General features: G+C 35.8%; 1 protein-coding gene across 27 annotated transcripts in view; it reads left to right on the top strand.

Annotated features, from left to right (window-relative positions):
* The window catches only part of LOC131438349 (phosphatidylinositol 4,5-bisphosphate 5-phosphatase A), a 37,673-nt gene that overhangs the window by 5,996 nt on the left and 4,701 nt on the right, over positions 1–26,976 (top strand). For 21 of the 27 annotated variants that reach the window (XM_058608328.1, XM_058608335.1, XM_058608333.1 and 18 more), the window contains 5 exons: positions 22,979–23,125; positions 23,189–23,414; positions 23,476–23,651; positions 23,708–23,938; positions 23,997–24,150. In XM_058608328.1, coding sequence (XP_058464311.1) covers positions 22,979–23,125; positions 23,189–23,414; positions 23,476–23,651; positions 23,708–23,938; positions 23,997–24,150 — 934 coding nt within the window. Of the gene's footprint in view, positions 1–20,593; positions 20,731–22,978; positions 23,126–23,188; positions 23,415–23,475; positions 23,652–23,707; positions 23,939–23,996; positions 24,151–26,976 lie in introns of those variants that run through there. The other 6 variants (XM_058608338.1, XM_058608337.1, XM_058608313.1 and 3 more) reach the window with 5 other exon arrangements.

The raw sequence follows: 26,976 nt of genomic DNA, 5'->3' as shown, positions 1-26,976 counted from the left end.
TAGATTTCAGTGTGGCAACCCTGCACGCTATACGAAATTTAACCAAGCGCGTGCTAGGCGGAGGTGTTTTCTTCTTCCGTACCAGCACAAACCGAAACGTACCGATTTCGCATTGTCATTTTGTTTGACGGTTTGAAAGTTTTGACACTCATTGCCGGAAGTTAGCTCTGGACGAAATTGCACAGTGTCTTTTGAGACAATGACAACTTTAATTTGAATCAAGATATGTAAATATCGGTTTAACGATTTCTGAGAAATCGAAGTGAGTTCCGTTTTTGAAGATTTTCTTCACTATTATGGGTGCTTTCGGAAGCGGAAACCGGGGACTAGTAGTCCCAAAATAGGTTTAAATATCCGCTAACTAACGAGATCTGCCAACTAGATAATTTTACCAGCACGTTTCATAAAAAATGCACCTCGTTTCGCCATCACTTGTGAAGAAATACTCATGAAATTGAAACTTTTCCACCTTTCGTGCTGTAATACCGGAACCGGAAGTCGGATCGGGATCAACTTTTTGGGGACCTTTTAAAGAATTTGATGGCCTTTTATTTGCATTTTAATTTGTGGACATCGGTTAAGAAATTTCCTCGAAAATTGAAAGCGTATTTCTCATAATTTTACGCATATTACCTTGTAATTTTGAAACCGGGAGTCAGATAAAAATGAAATTCAATTGCAGCTATGGGTCCATAAGACCTTTTGTTTGAATTTAAGTTTGTGAAAATCGGTTCACCCATCTCTGAGAAAATTAAGTGACATTATTTTTCACATACACGCATACATACATACACTCACATACACACATCACACATACATTTTATGATCGCGATGTACTGAGCCGAATGGTTTATGCCACTCGGCCCTCCGGGTTTCCGTTCAGAAGTCGGGTTTCACATTGGTTGCATAGTTTTTCTGTATGAGAAAGGCCAAAATAAATGGTATTATCAAGTTTAATATATGTACCTTTATCTGCAAAAAGTAAATTTTTGAAATATTGTTTAAACAATAAGTGAATATGAAAAAAACAAATGATTTTTGGAAAAATCTGGTCTTAATCTAGATTATTCCTAGTAATCATTGTAATTGTAAAAAGTTAAATCTTGGCATTACATTCCTTTTGTGGAATTTGGCCTTTCTGTTACAACAGACTTCGCAGCCGATTTTTAGCGTACAGAATCGTTACTTGGCTGATACTAAGATCCTACTGACCCTAAGAATCCTTCCAGGTCCGGGCTCGAATTTCACACACTGTTCTCGAACGTGCATCGTCTGTTAAGGACCTTGGAGTTCTTGTGGAATGCAAGTTAAATTTTAAAGAACACATAGAGCTTACTATCTCCAAAGCCTCAAACCTATTAGGATTTATTTTCAGCGTTACTAAAAATTCTCTGATGTACATTGCTTGTAAGCTTTATATTGCGCTTTAGCTCGCTCAACTTTCGAATATGCTAACCTTATTACCAAAACGATATCCAATGCATTGAAGCCATTCTACGCAAATTTGTCCGATTCGCTCTCCGACGTCTTCTATGGAGACAGCCTTTAAATTTACCGAGTTATCATTACCGCTGCAAACTGATTTTTATTTGTCCGTCGCGATGTTTGTAGGACTAGTTTTGTGGTAAACATACTTCAGTCGCTAATCGATTGCTCCGAGCTATTGCAATTGTTAGACATTCGACGTCGTAATCTTCGATCCTATTTTTTTTTTCTTCGGATTCCCTATGTTAGAACTAATTATTAATATAACGAGTCCATTGCTAGCATGTGCCGCATATTTACCAAATGTTTCAATTCTTTCGACTTTCATTTATCACGTAATGTTATCAAGAAATCGTTTCTCATGTTATTGTCTCATTAGATTCAGTTACTATAGAAGCACTAAATTTAAAGAATTGTATAATTTGGATGATTGAAATCTGTTGATGCAAAAGATGAGGAGGTTTTTGCCTGCAAGTTTGACAGGAACAAACTCCAGTGGTCTTTTCCCTGCTCCATATAAAAGAAAAAAAGATGAGGAGGAAAAGAAAGACATTCAGAGTGAAATCCTACATCAGGAGAAGGCGCTGTCTCAAAAAAAGTTATTCAGGAAGCGATAAATAGTTGAAACTGAAATTAAAAAGAGTCAATCTTACCGAGAAGGAAAAGCTTGCCGAGCAAGAAGATGTTAAAACAAAAAAAAAATGTCTTTGCTGAAATCTGTTTAACTTCTTTCAAAATCACAATTGTAAGCAATTTTATTTTTACTGTAATATTTTCCATACTTCAGAGAGTATAAATTTACTAAGGACATCTAAAACGATGGAGAATAAAAATAAGATCGATTTCATGGGGTTTCTCGAAGTAACGTGTTGCATGCGGACTTTTTTTAGTAACTATTTATTGGAATATGAGTTCAAATTAATTTATTAAAATTTAAATTGGGTGTTCAGCAGCCCTATTATATACACTGGTTACTTTTCAGCCCTATTATATACACTGAAGTCTTTTTTATGCGAGTTTACGTACCGCATAAAAAAACCGATAAAAAAAATCCGCTTAACTCTGAAAATTCGCATTAAAAAACCGCATAACTCTGAAACTTCGCATAAAAAAACCGCAGAAGGGAAACAGCATAACTCTAAAAATTCGCATAGAAAAAGTCGCATAAAAAAACCCGCATAAAAAAGACCGCATAAAAAAAGACCTCAGTGTACATGATTTTTTTATTACCATGAAGACATCATTTTCTTCCGCAATTCTGTGATGTTTGTGTAGGGAAATTGTAAACCTACTTGTATTGTGTCATTGGGAAAAATAACTTATATACTAACTTACTAACTAATACAGAGAGCGAATCGATTCAATTGAAGATTGCATCGATTTTTGTCGGAATTTGCTTATAATATTATGTGACATTACATCTAATGGTTCTATGTTTGTGAGTCTGTGTAACTCATTTATACTAAATCAGGGAGGACGCTTCAAAATCATTTTCAGAATTTTATTCTGAATCTTTTGAAGCGTTTTCTTCCTGGTGGAACAACAACTTGACCAAATTGGTACTGCATAAAGGATGGCTGGTCTGAAAATTTGTTTATAAATTAATAACTTGTTTTTTAGACAGAGCTTAGAATTTCTGTTTATAAGAAGATATAAACATTTTATATATTTCTTACACTTTGCCTGGATTCCTTCAATGTGATCCTTGAAACCTAAGTATTTTGCTTGATCAGACTATGTCAATTCCAAGCCATTTGAGAATGTGATTATTGCTTATTTTAAGAAAAGAAGCTCTTTGCTTATGAGAAAAGATAATTAATTGCGTTTTTGCTGCGTTTGGTTTAAATGTCCATTTTGACAGATAATCACAGGAAATATTTAAGCTTCTTTGTAGGAGACTGCAGATCACTCTTAAATTTCTACCTGTGGCTAACAGACTTGTGTCGTCACAGAATAGCGATTTCTGACAACCAACGGGTAGATTTGAAAGATCAGAAGTGAAAATATTATACAAGATTGGAGCTACGCTCGAACCCTGTGGAACACCTGCTCGTACGGGTAGCAATTCATATTTACAATTCTGATAGCTAACCTGAAGAGTACGATCAGCTAAATAATATTAATTCATTTTGATCAAATAAATAGGCAATTAGACATTTTAGCTATTATACCTTTGTATAGCCTTGAGAAAGGCTGACTAATTGTTAGTTTTTAAAAAGACTGTTAGTAATTCAGGTAGCCTTGAATCAATGAAACTCTAGGTAGCCAGAAAAATATTCCAGGAGCCAAGAGCTATTCGCATACGGTGCGAACGACTGTTCAACACCGACTGACAATGTATGCGGACTTATTTATTGTCTTCATATGACAAACTAATGCAGATTTTTAAATTATATTTAAGTGAATTTTCAAGTTCTGTAGAAAGTATCACCTGCATGCAAATAGTAGTCTAACGCTTCGCTCGAACATCGCGCGTTTTTCTTTTCAACTTCGCGCGATTTTGTTTTCAACTTCGCGCGGATTTCGCGCGTTTTGATTTTGAAACTTTTCGTAATAACCTTGGATTTCACAGTATAGGGTGTTAAAAAACGACTCTTTTTGTAAACGCGAATATTTCCGAGTTCTTTACCGAAAAAAATTGTTAGATGAACAAAAAATTGGGTGGCTGATGTTGCGTGGAATGCCCCATATATGTCTAGCAGTTCTGGTACCAATCTACCTCTTTACTACATTACTTGTCGAGTGATCCTACAGAATGATGAGTGCAATTGAATCTATTTAGGTCAAAGGCCGCGTTATGGTACCATTGAAGTGACATATGAGATATAGAGGGACATAGTGTGTATGCATTCGTGTATTGTTAGTAACTTGTTGAGCTATTTTTAACTTCATTGAACTGAATTATTTTTAGCGTCATGGAACCTTCAGTGAATTTTAAAAGCTGTCTTTACTTGTGTCTATTATTTATTGCTAACGTTACTTAAAAATACAAATTAGACGTGATTTCGAAGCAAAGTTTTATTCACGTTTTTCAAAAATCATTATTTATATGTATGTAAAAATGTTTCCTAGAATTTTAACTCTAGTTTGTAGTTGTTTCATTGTATTCCAAATACACTACATAGAAGTCATCACCAAATCCAATTTCATTGATTTCAGCACATCCAACAAAAAAACATCAGAAACACGTGACACGTCGTCGATGGTTCGCAAGGCTACAAACATACTTAATGACCAGTTTCGCCGTATTATAAACCTTGACCTCCACTTCAGCTCAACAGTTGGAGTTTTGGATAACGAACAAACTGTTTACGAAAACAGTTTGTTGTAATTCTAACGTGACTGTGTGGCATATTGTTATCATCACCACCTGCGAAAGCGTTTGTGCATAATGGAATGGTTCAAGATCTGATTGTTTTCGGTGAAAGGGTTCAAATTACAATACAGAAGCCGCGGTATTTACGAATACAGAAGTAGTTGATAAATGAGAACAAATCGATATACTATGTCCCACCATTGTGTAATTGTTTTTCTTTTATACGATAACGTTAATGTTGCTGTTTCAATGCCTAATTATGCTTCCGCAACGAACCAGCTTTTGATTCATGTTAGTTGATTTATTTCCCAGTCCCATCGAGTAAATTGACTCAGTTTGTCATATGAGCCTTTTTGGTAGTGACAAACTGTTTAGCCTTTTCATTTCATTTGATGTGAAAAGCTTGTCGTCACTCGCAGTCAATTCTGTCAAATGTCGATTGTTATTGCCACAGTCAGTAAACAATAATTACTTCAGCTATCTCTGGAGCCAGCGCGGTGTATTGACTATGAAATTAAAACGTAATGAATCGTTATTGTTGGGTGTTGGGCTGAACTCGAACTGTCTGAACGGTTTAGTCCTGAGTGTACTAGATTGAACCGATGCGTAATCTTGTACTGAAAGTAATTAGGCTTGACTCAAGTTATGGTAGTGATATGTGATATCATACCCACTGATACGGTGTACTATTATTTTATCAGATAAGAGACAAGTAATGAAATGCCCTAAATTATTGTTCGTATTGACACAGCCTGAGGAGTGTCACTTTTTCGAAAGAAATCAAGCTGTCTTGCATTTGAAGTGAATATTTTTTCGTAAAATAGTTAAACAGAATAATGCGCACGGCTAAAGTATTTGTTGTATTACCCGAATTAGTTAAATTTTGGCACAACTTATTGAATGGTTCTTTTTTTTGTTTCGACTATAGAGGTTTTAACCTTAAGATTATTCGATACTTAGCCCAGAAAAACGTTTAAACCCTATGTGCGGGGTTGGGAATCGAACCCAGATGAGCATCGTGAAAGTCTGAGCTAAGGATTCAATATAATTTACGTGTAACCCAGTTTGGCGGTTCAATGCATAGGGCGCAGGTCTTACAAGCTGTCGGTAGGATTATAGTACCAGTCATGCAAAAGTTCAAAGATGAAACGTAAAGAATATTAAATCCCGTTATGTGTCTTCAGTTCAAAATTAGGCTCACCCCTAAATAACTGAAAATTTAGTTGAGAACATTTTCTAGATTTTCAAAATTAGTAAAAAATGTAGAGAAAAAATAACTTAACTTTTTTTGCAATTATTTCATTTTAAATTCAAACTTCACTTCACATTTATTAGGTAGCATTTAGAAAAATATTGATAAGCACATTTTCTTAAAAATGTTTTGCCCTTCCATAAAATTGGGTTAAATAAAGGGTGTTTTTTAAGAACTTGCAAATTTGAAACTTAAATAAAACATATGCCAATTTAAGAAATGGTCAAGTTCTTTTTATTTGATAGATAATTTTGTGGCATTTAACATTCAAATATGATTTCGGGCATATGGCCGCCACCACTATTTTTCACAAATTTCATTCTGGAGGTCCAACTTTCGACCAGCTTTTCAAGCATTCAAGGCGTATTTCAGCAATGAGACGTTGAATATTGGTTTCCAAAGCGTTAATAATTGCTGGTTTATCCACCAACCAATAAACCAATAAACTTTCAGTGCTCTTGTGGGACGAAGCGAGATTGACGAGAACAAATTTCAACAACGGTTAGTACACGTCATACCAATCCATGCACGAGACTGACGCTTCGTCGAAGCCGAAGTAAAAAAAAAAGTTCCATTGGGGGCACGCATAGCTTGATGGGTTAGTCGATCCCTTTCACACAGCCCACCTGGATTCGATTCCCAACACATAGGCTTAGGCACATAGGCTTAGAAAGTTTTTCTGGCCCGAAGAAGCGAATGATCCTAAGGTTAAAGCCCCTATAATTGAAGCAAAAAATGTTCCATCATAATGGGATTGACTTTGATCCGATGTGATTCTTGAAAAAAATTATCGATACCTCAATGTAGGGAGGACATCTCTACTGCCAAAACAACTTGCAGACAAATTGAAAAAACAAAGCTCCTAAAACAGCACTTGTTAATTTTACATTTACATTTTTAACCAAGATCAATTATCATTTCAATTATAGTCTTGATTTTGTCTTGATAGTATTCGAATGTGTATGAATACTTTATTTTTAGAACAGTGATTCCCAAACTCACCTTACCACTACGGCAGCGGAGCGAAATGTCTAAAGCGCTACCGTGTGTTGCCATGCACTGGGGGTCGATATCGACCCCTTTGGGAATGACTGATTTAAAAAAAATTCAGAATGACTGATTTAAAAAAATCAGAATGTATCACTGTTTGACTGAGGCGTAATCCTTCAGTTCAGCAGGTATATCTGCGTGCAGTTATTTGCGCGTCAAGCTCTACCTGTTGGCAGATTAGCTGAGTCCGTATTCCGATCGACAGTTCGAGATTGACAGAAGGGGCTCCTTCGAATCAGTTAGAGAAAAATCTTGACTCTTGCCACCAGTATCTCCACTAATGTCAGCTTGTGACAAGAGATTCTAAGAGGCAGCTCGTCTAAGCCGATTGTAGGCCGTAAAAACTTTTTCCTCCGCGGTTTCCAGTTAGTGGAAAATGACTTGTAACTTAATTCAGCCTATTTCAATGAGCAGAGACTGAGAAAGGCGCGATGGAGACAAGCCCCACACAACACTAAAATCAGCAAGTCCGGATTAGCTTCAGACTAGAGACAGAAGCACAACTCCTGAATAGTTTTTAACTGAAGAATGAAAGTGGTGTTCCTACACACGACTGATGAAATTCTAGATTTGAATCTGATAAAATGAATCAACTTTGATTTGATGTAGAATTCCGCTCGTGTAATCCTCTAATTTTAAACCGTGTTGGAACACTCACTAAAACTTATTTGTTAGTAAAGCAACCCTAATTAGAAAACCTAAATCTACATCCATGCCCTAAGTAAATTGAATAACTCTGTAATGTAATCTAACTAAATATATTTCTAACATGTTACGTGAACTATACCTAAAAAATAAATGACCCATTTCGTCTAGCTAATATTGTATTACGATACACCCACTAGACCATCGCATAAAAGTTTCGGTTGATACCGGGCGGTCGTTTCTGGTGCTACGACTAATGATTGTATGAGGCCAGACAAATGTGTAGCAAATCCACTGAGCAGTCAAATAAAAGGTAGCCGGTGTAAATTCATAAATAAATCTTAATTACTGTAAGCTATACTTGCAATTGTTGCAATAATTCGTTTGTGTCTCTATACCTGCGAACTCACGTTAGAAAGAGTAAAAGAGGCTTTTTCGATTTCGTCATTGTTACTTCGCTTCGATTTGTTTCCATTCCGTATCTATCTAAGACTGTTCGCATGTTCCTTGAACTACTTACGACACCAGGGTGAAACGCGTCTTCTGCAAAATAAAGAAGAAGATAATGTAACAAAATGTTCTAACTATACACAGAAAGATATAATAAAATTTACACGTATAGCAGTAGTATAGTGTAGTAGTATAGTATATTTCAATAGTAGCATGGAATTGTTTATTGGTTTTATTTATGGGTTGAATCAAAACGTTAATTGAAAACTATCATCGATGCAAAACTAAGTTTTATTGCATTGAACTTTCCATGAATAGAACTGTTTTCGTCTAGCTAGGTAGATGAATGTTTTACATTCGAACATGACACCACAAACACTATCTTAATTATTATTATGAAAATCACACTAGTTCAAATGAATATTTTCGAATGCAGGACAATCTCTCTAATTTAATAGAAAAAACGTGCTTAATCCACCTAGCAGTGCGATGATACCTTTTTTGATCATCCACATGTGTTTTTTGCATGAATATTCTTCGGTGTTTTAATTCGCATGACATTATTTTAATGATATTCAAGCGGCAATTTTAGGTTCTGTTCACTCATTACCCTGTGATGTCGAAACTGCAAATCCAATCGAATTTTAATCTAAACGTGTAATAATCGATTGAACTTTCCATAACATGTCTAAATGAATTCCATTTTAGAGCTTACGATTATTCACGGTACTACCAGAACCAGTATTCTAGGACCAGCATAACCGAAAACGATTCGTATGGTCATAAATTAATATGACGTATAAATTGCAATAGTTTTGAGTCCAATTTGAGATTTTTATCGTTCATTACTCTGCAATGTCGAAACTGCAAATCGGATCGAATTAGAATCTAAAAGTGTAACAATCGATTAAACATTCCATGGTATGTCGAAGTAATTTCCACTTTATAGTTTAGGGTAATTTAAGGTACTTCCAGAGCCGGTATTCAGGAAACAGCATAACCCAAACCGATTCGTATGGCCATATGACGTATAAATTGCAATAGTTTTGAGTCCAACTTTAAAGCTTTTCGGGATTATCATCTTCTGTATCGCTTCGAATTTTAAAAATTCATCATCCTACAATTCCAGAATCGGAAGTCAGAATTGGATAAAAGTCAGACAAATTCACCTGAGTAGCTGTATAGTTTACATTTGTTTCAAAATGTTTGAAAATCAATGTAGACATCTTTGAGGAATAGTAGTGCGAATTAAATTTTTGGGTGCCTTCCGAAACAAAAACTGAATACAACGAAAAATGAAATAAGTTTATTTGGTTATCGACTATCCAAATCTGCTAACCCGATAAACCTGATTAATTTATGTGAAATAGACATTTTTGTACTAATCACCCTGTATCTCCGAAACCGGAAGTTGGATCTGATTGAAAAATAAGATTTTTTATAGAATCTCAAAACATTTCATTTGAATCTTAGATGATTCTTAGATTTCATTTGAATCTTAGATCGGTTCAGCCATCTACGAGAAAAATGAGTTCAACAGTTTTAATTCCGTTTCACATATCATCCTGTAGTTCCGGAACCAGAGGTCGGAACCAAACATAATTCTGGAACCTTGATTGGGAATATACGACTTTATATATAAATCTGAGTTTTTAGAAAACGGTTGAGTCATCTCCAAAAAAAATTGAGTGAAATTATTTGTCACACACGCATTTGCTGATCTCGACGAACTGATTCGAATGGTATATGGCTGTTATCTTGTTCCAGCATTTATCAGTCAGCTTCAAGACACGAGAGAGCGCGGTCGCGTGTGTAGCAAGATGTGTGCTTGGCAGTGAACCAGCCTTTTTCCTTTCGATTGAGCACCAATCTATTGGTTTTTAGTTGTGATTTAAAGTTGTGAATATCGTGGAGGTGATTATTGCGGAAGTGATAGATTCAGCATATTAAGTAGCCCAGAAGTTCAGGCAGAGCAGATCAGCTAAATTAAAATTGGTATCCTTCAATAGAATAAAAGGAGAGTAAAATATTACGTAGTATAATATAACAGAGAAGAGAAGGAAGAAAAGTGGAGTCTAAGGCGTGTGAGTGAAAAAGAGTAAGCAAGATAGCAAGCTTCACATAGCCTGAAAAGTGTGCAAAAAGCTTGGTTCAGTTGAGTAGTGTGTGTAAGAGCGATCTTAAGAGCACTCAAATTGTATGACAACCGTTGCGCAAGTAGGTAGAAAAGGTAACCAATACTAAGGAGATCCCGGTAAGTGAACCGATATTACATAGCCAACCTTATTGAAACGTACTGTCTTGAATATATAAACAAAATGGCATGCGATCACGAATGGCGCCAGAGTAAAATAATTGAGCTGGGTAAAGGTCAACGAGTGGAGGTTTTATTCTTAAACTCCAAATCAGTTGTTAGCGCGTTAATAGATCAATTAGGAAGACAAGATGAGGCATTTCGAGCACATAATTTTTCAGAAAGGGAATTCAGGCATCTAATCGCCGATTCTATTGAAAATGGGAATGTTTTTCGCAAGTATTGGGGAGAGGGTTACTTGGAGAGAGCCGAGCGAATTAAGTGCAGTAGTATAGGTGTCGAAATGGAAATCTTGCAAGCAACTGTCGAGCTTTTAAGAGTGTCCATCGGCATTATTAATAACGGTTCGGAAGTGATGGTGGTGGAACCACTCACGAACGTCAGCTCAGCAAGTCTAGTAGGAACTCAATTGAGAATGTATTACGAGCAATATGATGGAGAAAATCAGTTTGGAAGTGTTACCAGATCATTGACGAGAACGGAAATGAAAGCAAAAACAAGATTGAACGTAAATCTTAATGAGTGCGTTAGGCAAAGTAAGGATGAGGAAGTAGTTTTTTCCTCAAATCAAAACGATTGCTCTCTATACGATTATCCAATCTTGATCAGTGACAATTTAGGAGATATTGAACGAACAATCGTGCCGTTTAACGATAATGATAATAGATTTAAACCACCAACTGCGATAGAAGCAAGCAAGATAAATAAAGGTAGATATTATAGAGTACGTGAATTTAACTCGCACAATCTACTAAAGGTGAAGGAAATGGAGAAGGATGGAAACTGTTTGATTAGGGCATTACTAGATCAGCTTACTGGACCAAAGGAAAACGATCTGACTAGTGATGACGATATTATAAACTTTAGAATAATTATTTCGGACTACATGAAAGAAAACAGGGAGCGATTCGAGCCATTTTTAAGTGAGAGCTTAGAGCAGCAAGGATTTGAACAGTTCTTAGAATATACTAAAACAATGGGATCATGGTTAGGCCACGAGACTATAGTGGCTGCAGCTGAAATATTTGATAAATTTATTATCATATATCAAGATGATAACCCGTGCATAAGGATCGGAATGGAAAGAACAGATGAGGTTGACATTTTAAGAATTTTATTCACAGGATATAATGTTAAAAACCACTATGATAGCGTGGTAGAAGTTTTAGAAGATAATACGGATAATGGAGGTGCAATTGACGTCATGAGGGGGGATAGACGATTAGAACATAGAAATTATATTGAACAAATCGAGCGTGACAGAGAAGCTTCGAGTATCCAGGAGAGCTTAGAAATTGAGGAAAATGAAAATGGCATTAGAGCACTTATACATCTCGAGCTTGGAACAACGATAACTAGAGAGGATTTATCACAAAAAGAAAATCAGGATAAAGTAGTAACAACGACAAGATCGGAAATTCGAGGTGAAAACAAAGCAACGGATGAGAGAGAAGAAGGAGTAGGTAAGAAGAAAGCAAGTAGAAAAAAGGTCGAGCATGATAACGGAAATAACAGCAATAATTATGTCAAACGTGGTGAGGATTGGAACGGGACGACAGCAAGTGCAAATATAGAGCTGATAAGAATAGGATCATAGAACGTTAGAGGCTGTAGAGGACAAGATAAAAGGGATAACATTGATGAGGTGTTCAAATTCTATGGAATAGATATTGGAGTACTTCAGGAAGTCAATACAGAGTGTGAGAGAATAGTAACCAGGAATTACAACTGGCATGTTACCAGAAAAGGTCAGAATAGATCAAGAGGATTTGAAATACTAATCAAGAAGGAAGCGAATGTTGAAGTAACTGGTACAAGATGTATAGGAAAAGGAGCAGTATCAACGAAAATAGCAATCGAAAATGGATATGAACTTATATTGGTGAACGTACATGGCCCAAATAAAAAAGCGTATAGTTTCCTGACAACCTTAGGTACAGTGCTCAATCAAAAGCAGGTTAGAGAGAAAATAATAATAGTTGGTGATTGGAATGCACAGATCGGCACAGAAACAATAACAGAAGAAGATAGCAGCTGTGTAGGTGAACAGTTAGGATTCAAGCATAGCAACGATAATGGGGATGAATTCAAAATGTTCCTGCATGTCCATAAACTTATTAACATATCTTCCATGATAGGAAAAAATGTTAAATCAACATGGCGGGCCAAGGATAAAGAAAGTCAAATAGACCACATGGTCAAGCCATCAGATGGAAAAGTTGGATTTAGATATATCCGAGGATTATGGACAAGGATCGAAACAGACCACAAACTCATTCTGGCAGCAATAAGAGTACCGAAAACATCGAAAAGGCATACAAAAGAGAAAAAGGACAATAGAATGGAGCCCTCGGGTTTAAAAGAGGAATCAGTGAGAAAAAAATACCACGAAGCATTAGGTAGTGATGCATTAAAAGTTGATTTAGATAAAACGAACATAACGGAAGCTTACCGGGAAATCACAAACAAAATGAAACGAGCAGCAAACAAGGCGTTGAGTATCTGCAAGATACCTCTGACCCCGCGAAGATCTGCCTTGAATAGGCTCAACAAGGCATTCAGACTGGCCAATAAATATCCTGATATGATTCCGTACAAATGGAAGCTGAAAGATAGAAAACAGGAATTCCGAGCAACGGTTAAGCAACACACAGTCTATTAGAGACTTCTATAGAAAGTTAAATGATTTCGATGTTACAGTAAGAGTTCGAAAATCTCACAAGTTTTTAAGGGAGTTTGTCCGTAAAAAACGTACCTTGAATGCCTATATCCCAACCAAGTTATGGGGAGAAGTTTTAAAAGAGAGTGAGGGACCTTGTATGGAGCTCTTAAAACAGCATGACACATGTCCTCTGACTGAACCACCTACAAAGGAAGAGATATATTCAATTATTCGCAACGCTTGTAACGGGAAAAGTCCTGGAGCGGATGGAGTACGGATGGAGTACATCAAGTATGCTAATGAGGAGACAAAGGAACAGCTGCATGGTATATGGAGACGAATGTGGATGGAGAACGTAATGCCGAAGGATATGACAGAGTCAATCCAAATTCCAATTCCTAAAGTAATCAATCCAAGGAAGGTTGATCAGTTCAGGAGAATCAGCCTTTGCAATGTAGGTTATAAACCTTATGCAAAATGGGTGAAGAATAGGTTGAAGGATTTTACTGGAGAGTTGGATCTATACCAGGCAGCATTCACAGAGGGGAGATCTACTGACGATCAAATATTCCTTGCCAAGCGTGTAATGGAGGAATACTGGAATGCTGGGAAGAAGTTGTTCGCCGCTGCGTTGGACATCAGAAAGGCTTTTGACAATATAGACTTGGAACAGCTAAAAGAAGTGTTGCTACGTTTGGAGGTACCTTCACACATAATCGACAGAGTGCTGAGCTGCGTGAACAATGATAGAGCAAGAGTACGTTGGCAAAACCAGTTGTCTGAAGAAATAAGCAGAGGCAAGGGTATAAAACAAGGATGTCCTTTATCACCATATCTATTCAACCTCATAATGCAGAACGTTCTACGAAAAGTTTCGGCGCTTGTGCCAGAGCTAAAAATGATAAAGGAAGGTTCATTCAAATTACCGTGTATACTAGCGTTTGCGGATGACTTGCTTATACTAGTCGAGAAACTGGAGGATTTGGAGAATATTATAGCAGCTATCGAGACATGCCTAGCAGAAGTTGGATTGGAAATTAACAATGATAAGAGTCACATTCTCATAAGATCTCCAAACCACTCAGGTACCATGCCAGAAACCATAATTCTGAACGGTAAGGAATTCAATGTGTGCGATGCAATAAAATACTTGGGTATTAATTTGACACAAACACTGAATCGTCCTGCTACGGTGAGGCAAAGATGTGTGAACGCAGTTAGATCAACAAAGTTGATCGTGGAATTTTGTAAAAAATTCCAACCAGCATGGGATATTGGAAGAATGATATACAACACGGTGGTTGCTCCTACCATGCTGTACGGCACGAAAGTATCAACACTAACGAAAAGAAACAGGAGACAACTTGCGAGATTTGAAAAGCTGATCTTGAAAGACATTTGGAACAATTGCAGGAAAGAGGGAAGCAGAAAATTCAACGCACAAAAAGAACTCAATGGCAAAACCATCAATAGGAAAGTGAGAGTTGGAAGACTAAAATATTATGGGCACATTATGAGAAGAGAAAACAAACATCCTCTAAAAATAGCGTACAATATGAAATTCAAGGAAAAAAAGGAAGGACGGCCGAGTTTCACGTGGAAAGACTCTCTGGAACAGGATTTCAATAGATTCCAAGATATGGAATTGAGTAGCTGGGAAGAGATAGCAAGGGATAAAGTCAAACTTAAGCAAAAAGTAGAGGAAATTTATAAAAATATAGGAAGCGAGTTCTCGGATAGTGATGAGGAGAGATCGGACACCAATTAGTATGATTTGGAATGAGTGCGTGTAGGTGTAGGTAGAGAAGAAACAAACAGATTGCTACACACAATAGTAAAAACAAGATAGCTAGGTAAGAAGCAAATATGTACACATCTCAGTAAGGAAACTTAATTGACTACACGATATCGCAACGTAAATTAGTAATTCACGTTAGTTTAAGTGACTTGAAGCTGGCCAATCGAAACAATTAACAGTTAACATAAAAGTAGTGACAAAAGAAAAAAGGCATAACTAACTACCATGACAAACAGGATAAAATGTAGTACCGAAATAAATACATTAAACGAACATAAACAAGATAACGATAATAACAATAATAATAATAATAATAATAATAATAATAATAATAATAATAATAATAATAATAATAATAATAATAATAATAATAATAATAATAATAATAATAATAATAATAATAATAATAATAATAATAATAATAATAATAATAATAATAAGAATAATAATAATAATAATAATAATAATAATAATAATAATAATAAAATAATAATAATATTAATAATAATAATAATAATAATAATAAAAATTATAATAATAATAATAATAATAATAATAGCAATAATAATGATAATAGTAATAATAATAATAGTAGTGGTAATAATAATAATAATAATAATAATAGTAATTAGTACGGCAAGTAATAACAATGGAGTATCATTATTATTACTACATGTAACATAGCGCAAGATAAAAAATTCAACGCCGCTAACAATCGAGTAATAAACAAGAATGTCAATGTCTAATTATTTAATGAAAAATACAAAAAAAAAATAAAACAACCAAACTGAAAAAAAAACATGTAGAGATGAGACCAAAATACGACGTGCATAAGTATTCAATCTTCAATACTTAACTTCCAACGTAGGTAAGTAATAAGCTGTGACTTCGTTGGCAACCAGGAATGCAAATAATGGAAGATATGTGGTAAGTTGGGCCCATTTAGAAGAATAATGTATTGTAGTGTTGTATTGTATTATGTCATATTATAGTATATTGTGTTATATTACATTACATTATATTATATTGTATTATATTATATTATATTATATTGTATTATATTGTATTTTATTATATTATATTATATTATATTATATTATATTATATTATATTATATTATATTATATTATATTATATTATATTATATTATATTATATTATATTATATTATATTATATTATATTATATTATATTATATTATATTATATTATATTGTATTATATTATATTATATCATATGATATTGTATTATATTGTATTATATTATATCATATTCTGTTATATTTAGTCAATGGACTGTTGACCTACATTACAATTAAACATGTAGTGGTAGGCGGTGGTGTACGGGTTGGTTACGTACGTAATAATATCCTTGAACTTCAGGATCTTACACATGTTTTAACTTCAAATTGCATTTGATTACCTTAAACTGCTTCATAAATTATATTACTTATTGACAGACGCCTTGAATGGTCATACAACAATGATTGCTGACTCATCTATTAATACATTATATTATAATATTTTACACTTAGCAATTGGGCAGCAAGGGGAGGGAGCATCAGGGCATCATACGAATTGAGGACTGGACGAGGGAACGTGGATAGCCAGCCCGAGTCACTCGAAGGAACTTGTTCCTTCTAAAGGTCTGACATGAGTTTGACGCGCCCTTCTAAAACAAACCATCAGGTGGGTTCAAGCACGTATAGCGATATTGTTGATCGTTTAGTTGGATGTTATTGTTGGAAGGGAGTCTCGCATTCCTGTGGTACAAACGCAAGCTCTTCGGCTTACGAATCCACCCAACCCTTTTTGTTTTCCCTTCAGTAACAACAATAATGTGAAGACTACTCGGTGAATGATATCGGGGCTACGGTAAGTCTACCCGCATTACTTGGGAAATCCTTGAACTGATGGTGGCTACTCATACATACATACATTATCTTGTTCCAGCATTTATTGCTGTATGTATTTTAAATCAATATAATTATGGAATTGCTTTCAACTCGAAAATTCTGCCATCATCTTGTTTACATATGGCATATTCGAACGATTATGTTGCCAAAAACGAACCGTGCTAAAATCGGTCCGAGGCAAAATATCATGCTGTACACAGTCTTTTGGGTACTTAGAAACAAATGTATGTAACAGTATAAAAAATCGTGTTTTTTGTTGCTCCCAAGCATTTCTTTACTAGACTGTGCTCAAAACTTCTACTGTGGGAATAGGGGAAAAAGTCGCTCAAACAAAAATTTCGATATCTCCGTTAAAAATGGACGGATTTTAACAATCTATGGCTTGTTGGATATGTATTACCGTGCGGAATCTAAGTCTGAAAATATATTTTGTTTTCAAGGTCAATTGTGACAGATACTGACAGAAAATTTTGACATAAAACTTTGTATATTTCAAAAAGTAAACATCCGATCTCAAAACCATTCAATAGCGTTGAGGGTGACGGGAAGACCATTTCATAGTTTGATCAAAATCGGTCCAGCCATCTCTGAGATCTCGACCTCTTTGTTGACAACACACATACACACACACACACACATGGACATTTGCTCAGTTCGTCGAGCTGAATCGGTTGGTGTATAACATTCGGCCCTCTGGGCCTCGGAAAATTTTTCTTAAGTTTGAGCGAATTCTATATCTATTTTTAAAGGTAAAATGCATTAATTATTTAAAAAAGGTAAAATGCATTAATTATATTTTATCAATGAAAAAGTTTAAAAATTGGTCCAAATTGCAAATTCATGAACAGTGTAAACGGAATTTCAAACGAACAAAGCGGTAAAAGACAGGTTAAAAAAATATAAAAGCCGTTTTGCAGACGTACAAAGCCTTGGTATTAACATTCCTGTAGTGGAATTTGACCTTCTGGTTCAACAGACTTCGCAGCCGATTCAGAGTGTACAGAACCATTGCATGGCTGGTGCTACAATTCTACTGACACTACGAATCCTTCCAGGTCGGGGCTCGAACATACGACAACTGGTTTGTAAGACCAGTGCCTTATGCATTGAACCGCCAACTCGGGACTAGGCGTACACTATCGTTGAAACTCCGCTTACAAACTGCGTTATTAAAACAATCGCTTTAGACCCGTAGTTTTTCGAAACTCTCCGTAGAAACACTCGAGAACGATCTTGGCAAGATTGAAACTACGATAAACATTAATCATGCTATTTTAAAAAGTCATCATTAATTCAAAATACTACACCAGAAATTGGTTTATTTCTTAAAAATTTACTGATCAACAAATTTGCGTGAAAAGTTAAACTTGCCAGAAAACGAATTCATGTTATCATCAACATGGTCAGGCGACTTTTACAAAAAGCCAAGCTGCAATACCATTCTACAAGCTCAAAATCTCTGCTTAGTGCAACACATGTGAAGACCTGTTTTATTCCACCTAGTGGTGTTACGATACCTTTCTCATATAACTCATGTTTTCATCAATATTACTAACGGATTCTTTAAGAAACTTTTCCCGTTTAATGACAACAAACAAGTTTGTTTGGAAACTTTTTCAATTTTTAACAGTTTCGACACGAGTTTATAGGAATTCATCAATTTTTGTTATTTTCGCACTAAATGACGGCTTAAATTTTTAAAAACACTTCATCCTGTTGTTTCGGAACCAGAAGTCAGATCCGAACCAAAGTCAAAAGCAGTTTATTTGAGTCTAAGTTTGTGAGAATCGACTCATCTGTTTCTGTAAAAATGAATAGAGTTTCGCTTTTGAGTTTTTGACCACTATATCCGGTACTTTCAGATCCGGGAACTGGGAACTGGTATAGCTGAAATCGGTTCATTGGGTCAGCAACTAGCATATTGAAACTATTTCGGGTCAAATTAAGAAGAGTTTTTACGTGATTTGCATTTTCGCTCTATATGACAGGTTGCAATTTCATATGCACTACCCTGTATATCTGAACCGGAAGCCGAATCTGGATGAAATTCTGCATCAATTTATGGAAACATAATACTTTTCATAAAAATTTTATTTTCAGTTGCTGAAAAATTGGAGTGATTTCCGGTTTGGAGCACACAAACACTTTTCCGGTACTTCCGGAACTAGGAACGATAATCCGGTATACCCAAAATTGCTCATAAGCTAACCGTACTTGCATAATTGCAGAATTGTACAGCTATTTGAATTTATTTGGCTCGATTTTTCCGTGTCATGTATAAAATCACTCTCTCGAAAGTGAAATTTTTATAATTATCAGTCTGTTCCGCAACCGGAAATCGTACCCGTATGCAATTTATTACAGTTAGCTTGTGACAATTGCATAAGCGGTCTCTAAGAAAATCTAGTGCACTTATTTTCAATATTTTTTGGCTCCAGAAGTCTTAGAAATACATAGAATGTCTAGAAATCTTGGGGAAAAATTCAAAAGCTTGTCTCTGTGTGACTAAATTTTTCTATTAAGATTAGACTGAAGTGTGAAATAAAATACCACATACCAAGTGTAAATCATAGCTGTTCGAGTACTATTCGAAACAACTGTCCAGAACTTTTATTAAAAGCAGTAATTGTGAATCCTAGTCTTATCTCAATTCAAAAATTCCGACATCAAAAAGTCCACATCAAGATCTGCGGAGATGGAAGAATTTTGAGAGCAGTTAATACTATTGTTTGTTTATGTGATGGATGAAATTTTCTAACACTCATCGCTCTGTAATTACTCAACATTAAGTCAGATGCAGATTGAATTTAATAGCAGCCGGGTTTTAGGACCTTTTGTTTGCGATCTAAGTTTGTGACAATCGGTTCAGTTATCTCTACGAAATCGATGTATGCATAATTTTTCATGGTATAGAGTGTTTCACGGTTATATTAAATCTCGGGAGATACAAAACAACATTTTAATAATACAAGAAACGAGTAACCTTATAGCTTGAACTGTTTATTATCAAGAGGCCATTCATAAACCTTGGGGAACTTTAATGGGGGTTTTCATCACATTGTCGTATGTACGTGTATAGATATTTTATTTTAAACGGATACGGGTTCGCGTTAAAAAAATAGGTCGGGCTTAGATTATTTTTCACGGGTTCGGGTCGGGTACATGTAAAGTTTTTTATTATTTTATCGGGTACGGGTCGGGTTCGGGTTTGGAAAAAAAAATCTTGAGTTCGGGTCGGGTTTGGTTTTGAAAAATTCTTACCCGTTAATCTCTAGTACGTTGCCTACGAACGCCCCCCCCAATCCAATCATATGTTTCCAAGAAGACCACCTCCTCTATATCATCGTTTCAAAGCACAACAGATTGCAACAGACAGCTTTTCGCCACTTGATGGCCATGATAGGTCGGTAGCTACGTACAACCATATGATCGCGTTTCCGTGGACTGGTAATTTCAGTTTACTGCTGCTACAATAACAACCAAGCGAACTTATGGTACGCATAGGTTTCTGACTTCATGTTTTGAACATTTCATCGGACCAGCTGATGGTGGTCAAGTGGAGTAGTTTTCAGTGCTTCTCAAGCTTTATAACGCGGAAGACGATTTCGACGGTAGCTTGTTTTGTAAGTTGTTAATCAGGTCTATCAGGCTAGTTCTATTCGATGATTAGAACAACTTTCCTGTACTGATCTTTGGTATTTTCTCAGAGCTAGTCGTGAGTTCTAATCAGTCTGTTGCTGTTCAGAATGTTTCAACGAAAATCATCTTCGAAGCGACGTCGAAAATCATTCCGGCGCGATGCCAGCCTGAAGACTGCCGCATCGTCCAAATTGATGACGAAAAGGTATGCATCGGGAGCAATTATTTTGGTTGTGTGGAGAAATCGTGCGGGTTTTCGAAAGGTTGAAAAGTGAGACTTTAAATATACACTGAGATATGCAAAAGTGATGTAGTGTAAACAGTGAACCCGGAGCAATTTCAAATGCCAAGTTGGGTATTAAAAAAAAATTCAAACATTACCATTTAAATATGTTTAAGCGCAAATAAAATGCTCTATCTCTCGCAAGCAACCAGCCACAGTGAAGTAAATTCGTACCGAGAAATGCGTAGCATACTAGTTGTATTGAAACGCGTGGCTTACTGTTGGAATGTCGACTGTTGTGTTCTTGAAAATTGCACATGTCAAGCGGAAGAGTAGCTGCAATCATTGCAGTGTGTTGAGAGGTGGTGCCGACCAGGTATTTGAAAGTCGTTGAACCGCAACAAAAGCAGACGATATTTCACGGTCGGTGATTGAAACTACGCTACCCATGCGAGGTCAACTGGAGGTCTCAAAAAGTAAAATCAAACATACTTGTTTATTTGGTATTGTCTACCAACGATGGAGTCGAATTTAGCGCTTATTACTATTTCAATTTAAGCTGTTTATTGATCAACCGAAGATGAGCACTATTTACTGATCAGTCGAAGATACAACGTGAAGAATGCTCCATTGTTCAATTTTTTTTATTGCTGGTGTATGAACAAAAAGATTATTAAAGTTCCTTGATCTAAATCATTAAAAGCAAAGTCTTGGCATTACATGCCTTTTGTGGAATTTAGCCTTTCTGTTTCAACAGACTTCGCAGCCGATACTTAGCGTACAGAATCATTACATCAGTACTACGATCCTACTGACACTAAGAATCCTGAAGAATCTAAATCAATGATGTTTTAATGCTCATGTGAAAGAGCAGTTGAACTCGAGTTTACTATATCTGTTTCTGGTTCAAGCCCAGATCGAGATCCTTGAGCTGGCTAAATCCTGGAACTGAATTCTGGTAATGAATTCTAGAACTAAATTCGGGAATTGGAACTGAACTCCTGACCTGGATTCTAGTACTGAATTCTGAACCAGTATTCTGTACCTGTATCCTGAAACTGAATTCAAAAACTGGAACTGGATTCTGGACCTAGTCTGAACATGTACCGAACGTCCGAAATGACTATGTAATACCAATCAAATTTTCGGAGACCTTTTAAATAATTTCAAGACTTTTCATTTGCATCTTAGCGCGTAAAAATCGGTTAAGAAATTTCCGAGAAAATTGAGGCGCATTTTCTTATATATTTGCACATTTTGCCTTGTAATTTCGGAACCGGAAGTCGGATAAAAATAAAATTCAATAGCGATCTATGGGACCATAAGACCTTTCATTTGATTCTGAGTTTGTGAAAATCGGCTCAGCCATCTCTGAGAAAATCGAATGACATTATTTGTCACACACATACATGCATACATACATACATACATACATACATACATACATACATACATACATACATACATACATATATACATACATACATACATACATACATACATACATACATACATACATACATACATACATACATACATACATACATACATACATACATACATACATACATACATACATTCATACATACATACATACATACATACATACATACATACATACATACATACATACTTACATGCATACATACATACATACATACAGACACATACAGACACACACATACACACACAAACAAACACACACACAGAGACATTTACTCAGTTCGTCGAGCTGAGTCGAATGGTATATGACATTCGGCCCTTCGTCGGTTTTCACAGTTTCTATATGAGAAAGGCAAAAAGTGAAATTTTCATCCTTAATTCGAAAAAGTTCACCTCGTCACTCTTATCGAAAGATATTATTTTGTACGAGTTCGGTCACAGAGCTTATTGAAGCAATCCACCATTGCTATTTCTGTTGAACTAGTTTAACACATTTAGGACTCCTATTTTGCTAGACAGCTTCACTTCACTCTATAGTTCTTATGAGTTACAGTGAAAGTTCAAAGACGAGTTGAAAGACATATATTTGCAGACAGTTTACACGACTCTACTGCAAAATAATTGGAACACGGTGTTACTGTTTGAAACACTTGACATTCTTTTACATCTAGCTGGTGAGAGTAGAAGTATTTTATCAGATTTGCATTCGAACGATTTCTTGTCCAAATCATCATGATCTCACACAAAACCCCTATCCTTCAATGATTCACATGAAAACTTAGCATAGTTTTTCTATATCGACTCTTTTCAGACTGTACATAGTAACCTGGAACGTGGGCACCAAATTTCCTGAGAACCTTTCACTTCATAAACTACTGGGGTTGGACCTAACATCTGGACATGAAGCAGAACTTCCGGATTTTTTCGTCGTCGGGTAACACAAAGATTTTAAAATTTAACCATTTTTCCACTACACAATCAGTGTTACTGCTTCCAGTTTACAAGAAGTCAATGCTCAACCACAAAACACGCTATACAATCTGTTTAAGGATGACTTGTGGACCCAAAAGTTCAAAGAGCTGCTCAAGGAGCGAGACTATGTTGTGATAAAAACGGAACAGATGCAAGGATTGCTGCTGTCAGTATTCGCCAAACGGAAACATTTGCTGCACTTGCGACAGATTGAAACCGAATACACCCGAACGGGATTGGGAGGAATATGGGTACATTTAATTCGAATTTAGATCATCATATAAAAATAATCAATGTGGATATTTTTTGCAGGGTAACAAAGGTGCTGTTAGTATAAGACTTAACGTTTATGGGTGTTCTATATGCTTGGTTAATGCCCACCTGGCTGCCCACGATCATATGCTAGAGGAAAGGATAAACGATTATGAGAAAATAGTACAGGAACACAAATTCCACGTCAAAACGAAAGAGACCATTTTTGATCATGAGTAATTTTTAGAGTAGTTTCTCGCTACCGTCTTTAATACAATTCATCTACTTTCAGTTACGTATTCTGGTTCGGTGATCTCAACTTTCGATTAACAGGTGAGGCCACAACATCAGCGGAAGAGATTCGTGCAATGGTGGCAAAAGATCAGTTGAAGAAATTGATCGACAAGGACCAATTGTTACTTGTTCGACGGGAAAACCGGGCGTTTCAAAAGCTCAATGAACGTTTACCACAATTTCCACCGACCTTCAAGTTTGAACAAGGCACCAACGATTACGATATGAAGTATGAGCTAACATTGGCTGTTAAAAGTTGTATTTTTGTGATTAAATTACTGTTTTAGGCGCCGTCCTGCCTGGACTGATCGGATACTGTACGCCGTAAAGGAAAACAACTACCGGAACGTGAAACTGACGGTGGATCAAACGTCCTATAAAAGTCATCCCAGCTATAGCATTAGTGATCACAAACCGGTAACGAGTGAATTCACGATCAAGGTATGCATTCGTCTGCTGAATATGTATTTTGCATAACACTAAGGAATAAGTGCCGCCCTGATGTTAGGTTCCATCATATATTTCTATTTTCGCATGCCTGCTAACAAAGTGTGGCGTAATTTCATTTCCTTTCATTTCGTCATCACCTCACAACGGGTGAAGGAATCTCACCACTGTACTTTGTGCAATGTCACCTCATTTCCAATCGATATGTGGTCCATTACCGCAGTGTCATCGCTTGCAGTGCCAGACAGGATTTTTGCGGTCGATTGTATGTGTATATATAATATTTATCATCATGCTACTCATATGAATTACCAGAGGTCTATTGCTAGTTTTCCTATTCATTTGATTAAGTCGCTTGTAGGTAAAAAGTTATTAAGTTCAACTCAGTTTCGCTATTTACATTATTCATTGAAACTCAAACTCATTTGTCTTGGCTAAACGCATTAGCTCAAATGGTTGGAAAAAAAATGAAGAGTACTTGCAGTGAGTTTTGAGTTTTGTATATTATTTTCATTTATTTTGTTTTCAAAGCATCTCTCAACATGTTTTTTGGAACCCATTCAAATCCTAAAGTATGAGGTCATTCTCTCTGCTGGTCAATATCATTATAAACTGAATAATGTCACCCAAAATGTATATATTTTGGAATTTTACTAAGCATGAGTATTCACTGAAGCGAAGCGGCTCTACGCGAAGTAATTCTTTATTATTAGAATAGATCAAAAATATTATATGCACTGGAAATACCCAAAACATTCTAAACGATAAGTAAAGGTCATCGTTTATCGGCTGGATGTAAAATTCTTATCGCACTATAAACACAATTTAACTCTACGCAAGATCAAGAAGTGTATTTTTCACTTTGTTTCCGTTTGAATGTTTCCTTTTATTCACTCTTTCTACTTTTCCAGCTGCTGGGCCTCCAATGAAAATCGATCTTCAATGTCATTTCTGAGCAGCCTAGATAGTCGTGGAGTGTCGGTAGGGGTTCTCAATTGTCTAAGAATAACACTGCGGTCTACCTATCCCGGTGGTATAAGTTTACCAAACAGATAAGCCGTGTGGCATCCGGCGGAATTATTTCTACCAAGAATTGATCCACTGGTTTCCTGTTACATGTCGTACTCTCCTGTATTTTTAGCAATTTTCCATGTTGTAAAAGCCCACTAAAACGGGAGCTTACAAATCAAGGTGTATTTCCGTGCCAATGACTGCAGGAATCTAAAAAAGACGACTGTGACTTAGACAGACTAATTGAAGGCATAGACAGTTTCTGAGTTTCAAATGCGTGATGGTGTAACTATTGCATCTTCATCCTACGAGACAGGACCTCATAAGATAAGATGGATGATGCAATTAGGATTTCACCCGCCGTTGAAAGCTCGGATGCTCAAAATTGTCAGTCAACTATCTCGAACTATCTCGAACGAGTTGGCTAGAGCTGATACCATGAACAGCAACTGCATCCAAACATGCCAGCTACTGGCGCAGTATATTCACCAGATTTGAATCTGATAATGTTAAAATATCTGTTGCATTTTTTCAAGCATCATTGCAGGATTCTGGTCTGACTGGACATTGCAAACTCAATTATCACAGGGGTACTATTCAGTGTACTGCATAACCACTTTTAAAGAGGAACAGTGAGGGCACGTGCCCACGGTCTTGAGGGCCCTTAGTGGGATCCACCGAGCAAAAAAAAAGATCAGTTAGTGTTACTCAAATAAATCTTGTGATTTGAGTAATTTGCGATTACGTACTTCATAGCATCTGTTGTAACTGTCCCGTATAGTCGCAACTATCCAAGTTTTTGATTCTCCATATATGGTTGAATCTGTATATGGGGAGCTAAAATTGAAGGATATTATAAAATACGCTGTAATAAATTCATTCAATCCGGAATTAAGTAAATGAAACATTACACTTGTACGTATATATATATATATATATATATATATATATATATATATATATATATATATATATATATATATATATATATATATATATATATATATATATATATATATATATATATATATATATATATATATATATATATATATATATATATATATATATATATATATATATATCATATGTAAACAGCTCAGAATCACCTTAAATAAAATTCGATTATTCAGAATTAAAATCAAAAACTTTATGGATGTATTCAGAGTCCCCTTGTGTGATGTAAATTTGGTGGGTAATTGCCAGTTGGACTACCAATTCGAGAATCGGTTGGAAAAAAATTTCTGTCAGTTGTTGAGTTTTGTCATTTTACAATCTGTTTCACAAGAAAAAAGTTTGCGCGATTATTTCGGAAGCAACGAAAGTATTTATTCTTCATTGTGCAATACATTGAGAATGCTTCGGCATAATTAATCAATACAGTGTTATCTCCATCATAATTAAAAGCTGGCACCTTTTTGTCATGCACCTTCATGAATTTCCCGAGATAGCTGTTTCAAATTTAGAATATCAAAGCAAAGTCTTTTCATTACATTTTTTTGTGGAATTTGACTTTTTGTTTCAACAGACTTCGCAGTCGATTTTTCGCGTACAGATTCATTATATGACTTATGTCGTTTTCGTTTTTAAATTGCACTACACCGGTGTAGCGAAAGCTGCACCTAAACCGTTCGTTTTTACCAATTGCACTACACCAGTGCTACACTTTTTCTGCACCGATACCACTGGTGTAGCACTCATGAAAAGTTTGGTGTAGCTCTGTGCAATGGAATCGTTTATTGTAGTCAATGGTTACTGTTTATGTTTTCGTCATTTTTGTTCGTTTATTCATGCCTCAGTGTAGCACTG

The sequence above is a fragment of the Malaya genurostris genome, chromosome 3, assembly GCF_030247185.1.
Source record: "Malaya genurostris strain Urasoe2022 chromosome 3, Malgen_1.1, whole genome shotgun sequence".
Classification (NCBI taxonomy): Eukaryota; Metazoa; Arthropoda; class Insecta; order Diptera; family Culicidae; genus Malaya; species Malaya genurostris.
The sequence above is the reverse complement of the archived record's forward strand: the minus strand, read 5'-3'. Positions and strand labels throughout refer to the sequence as shown.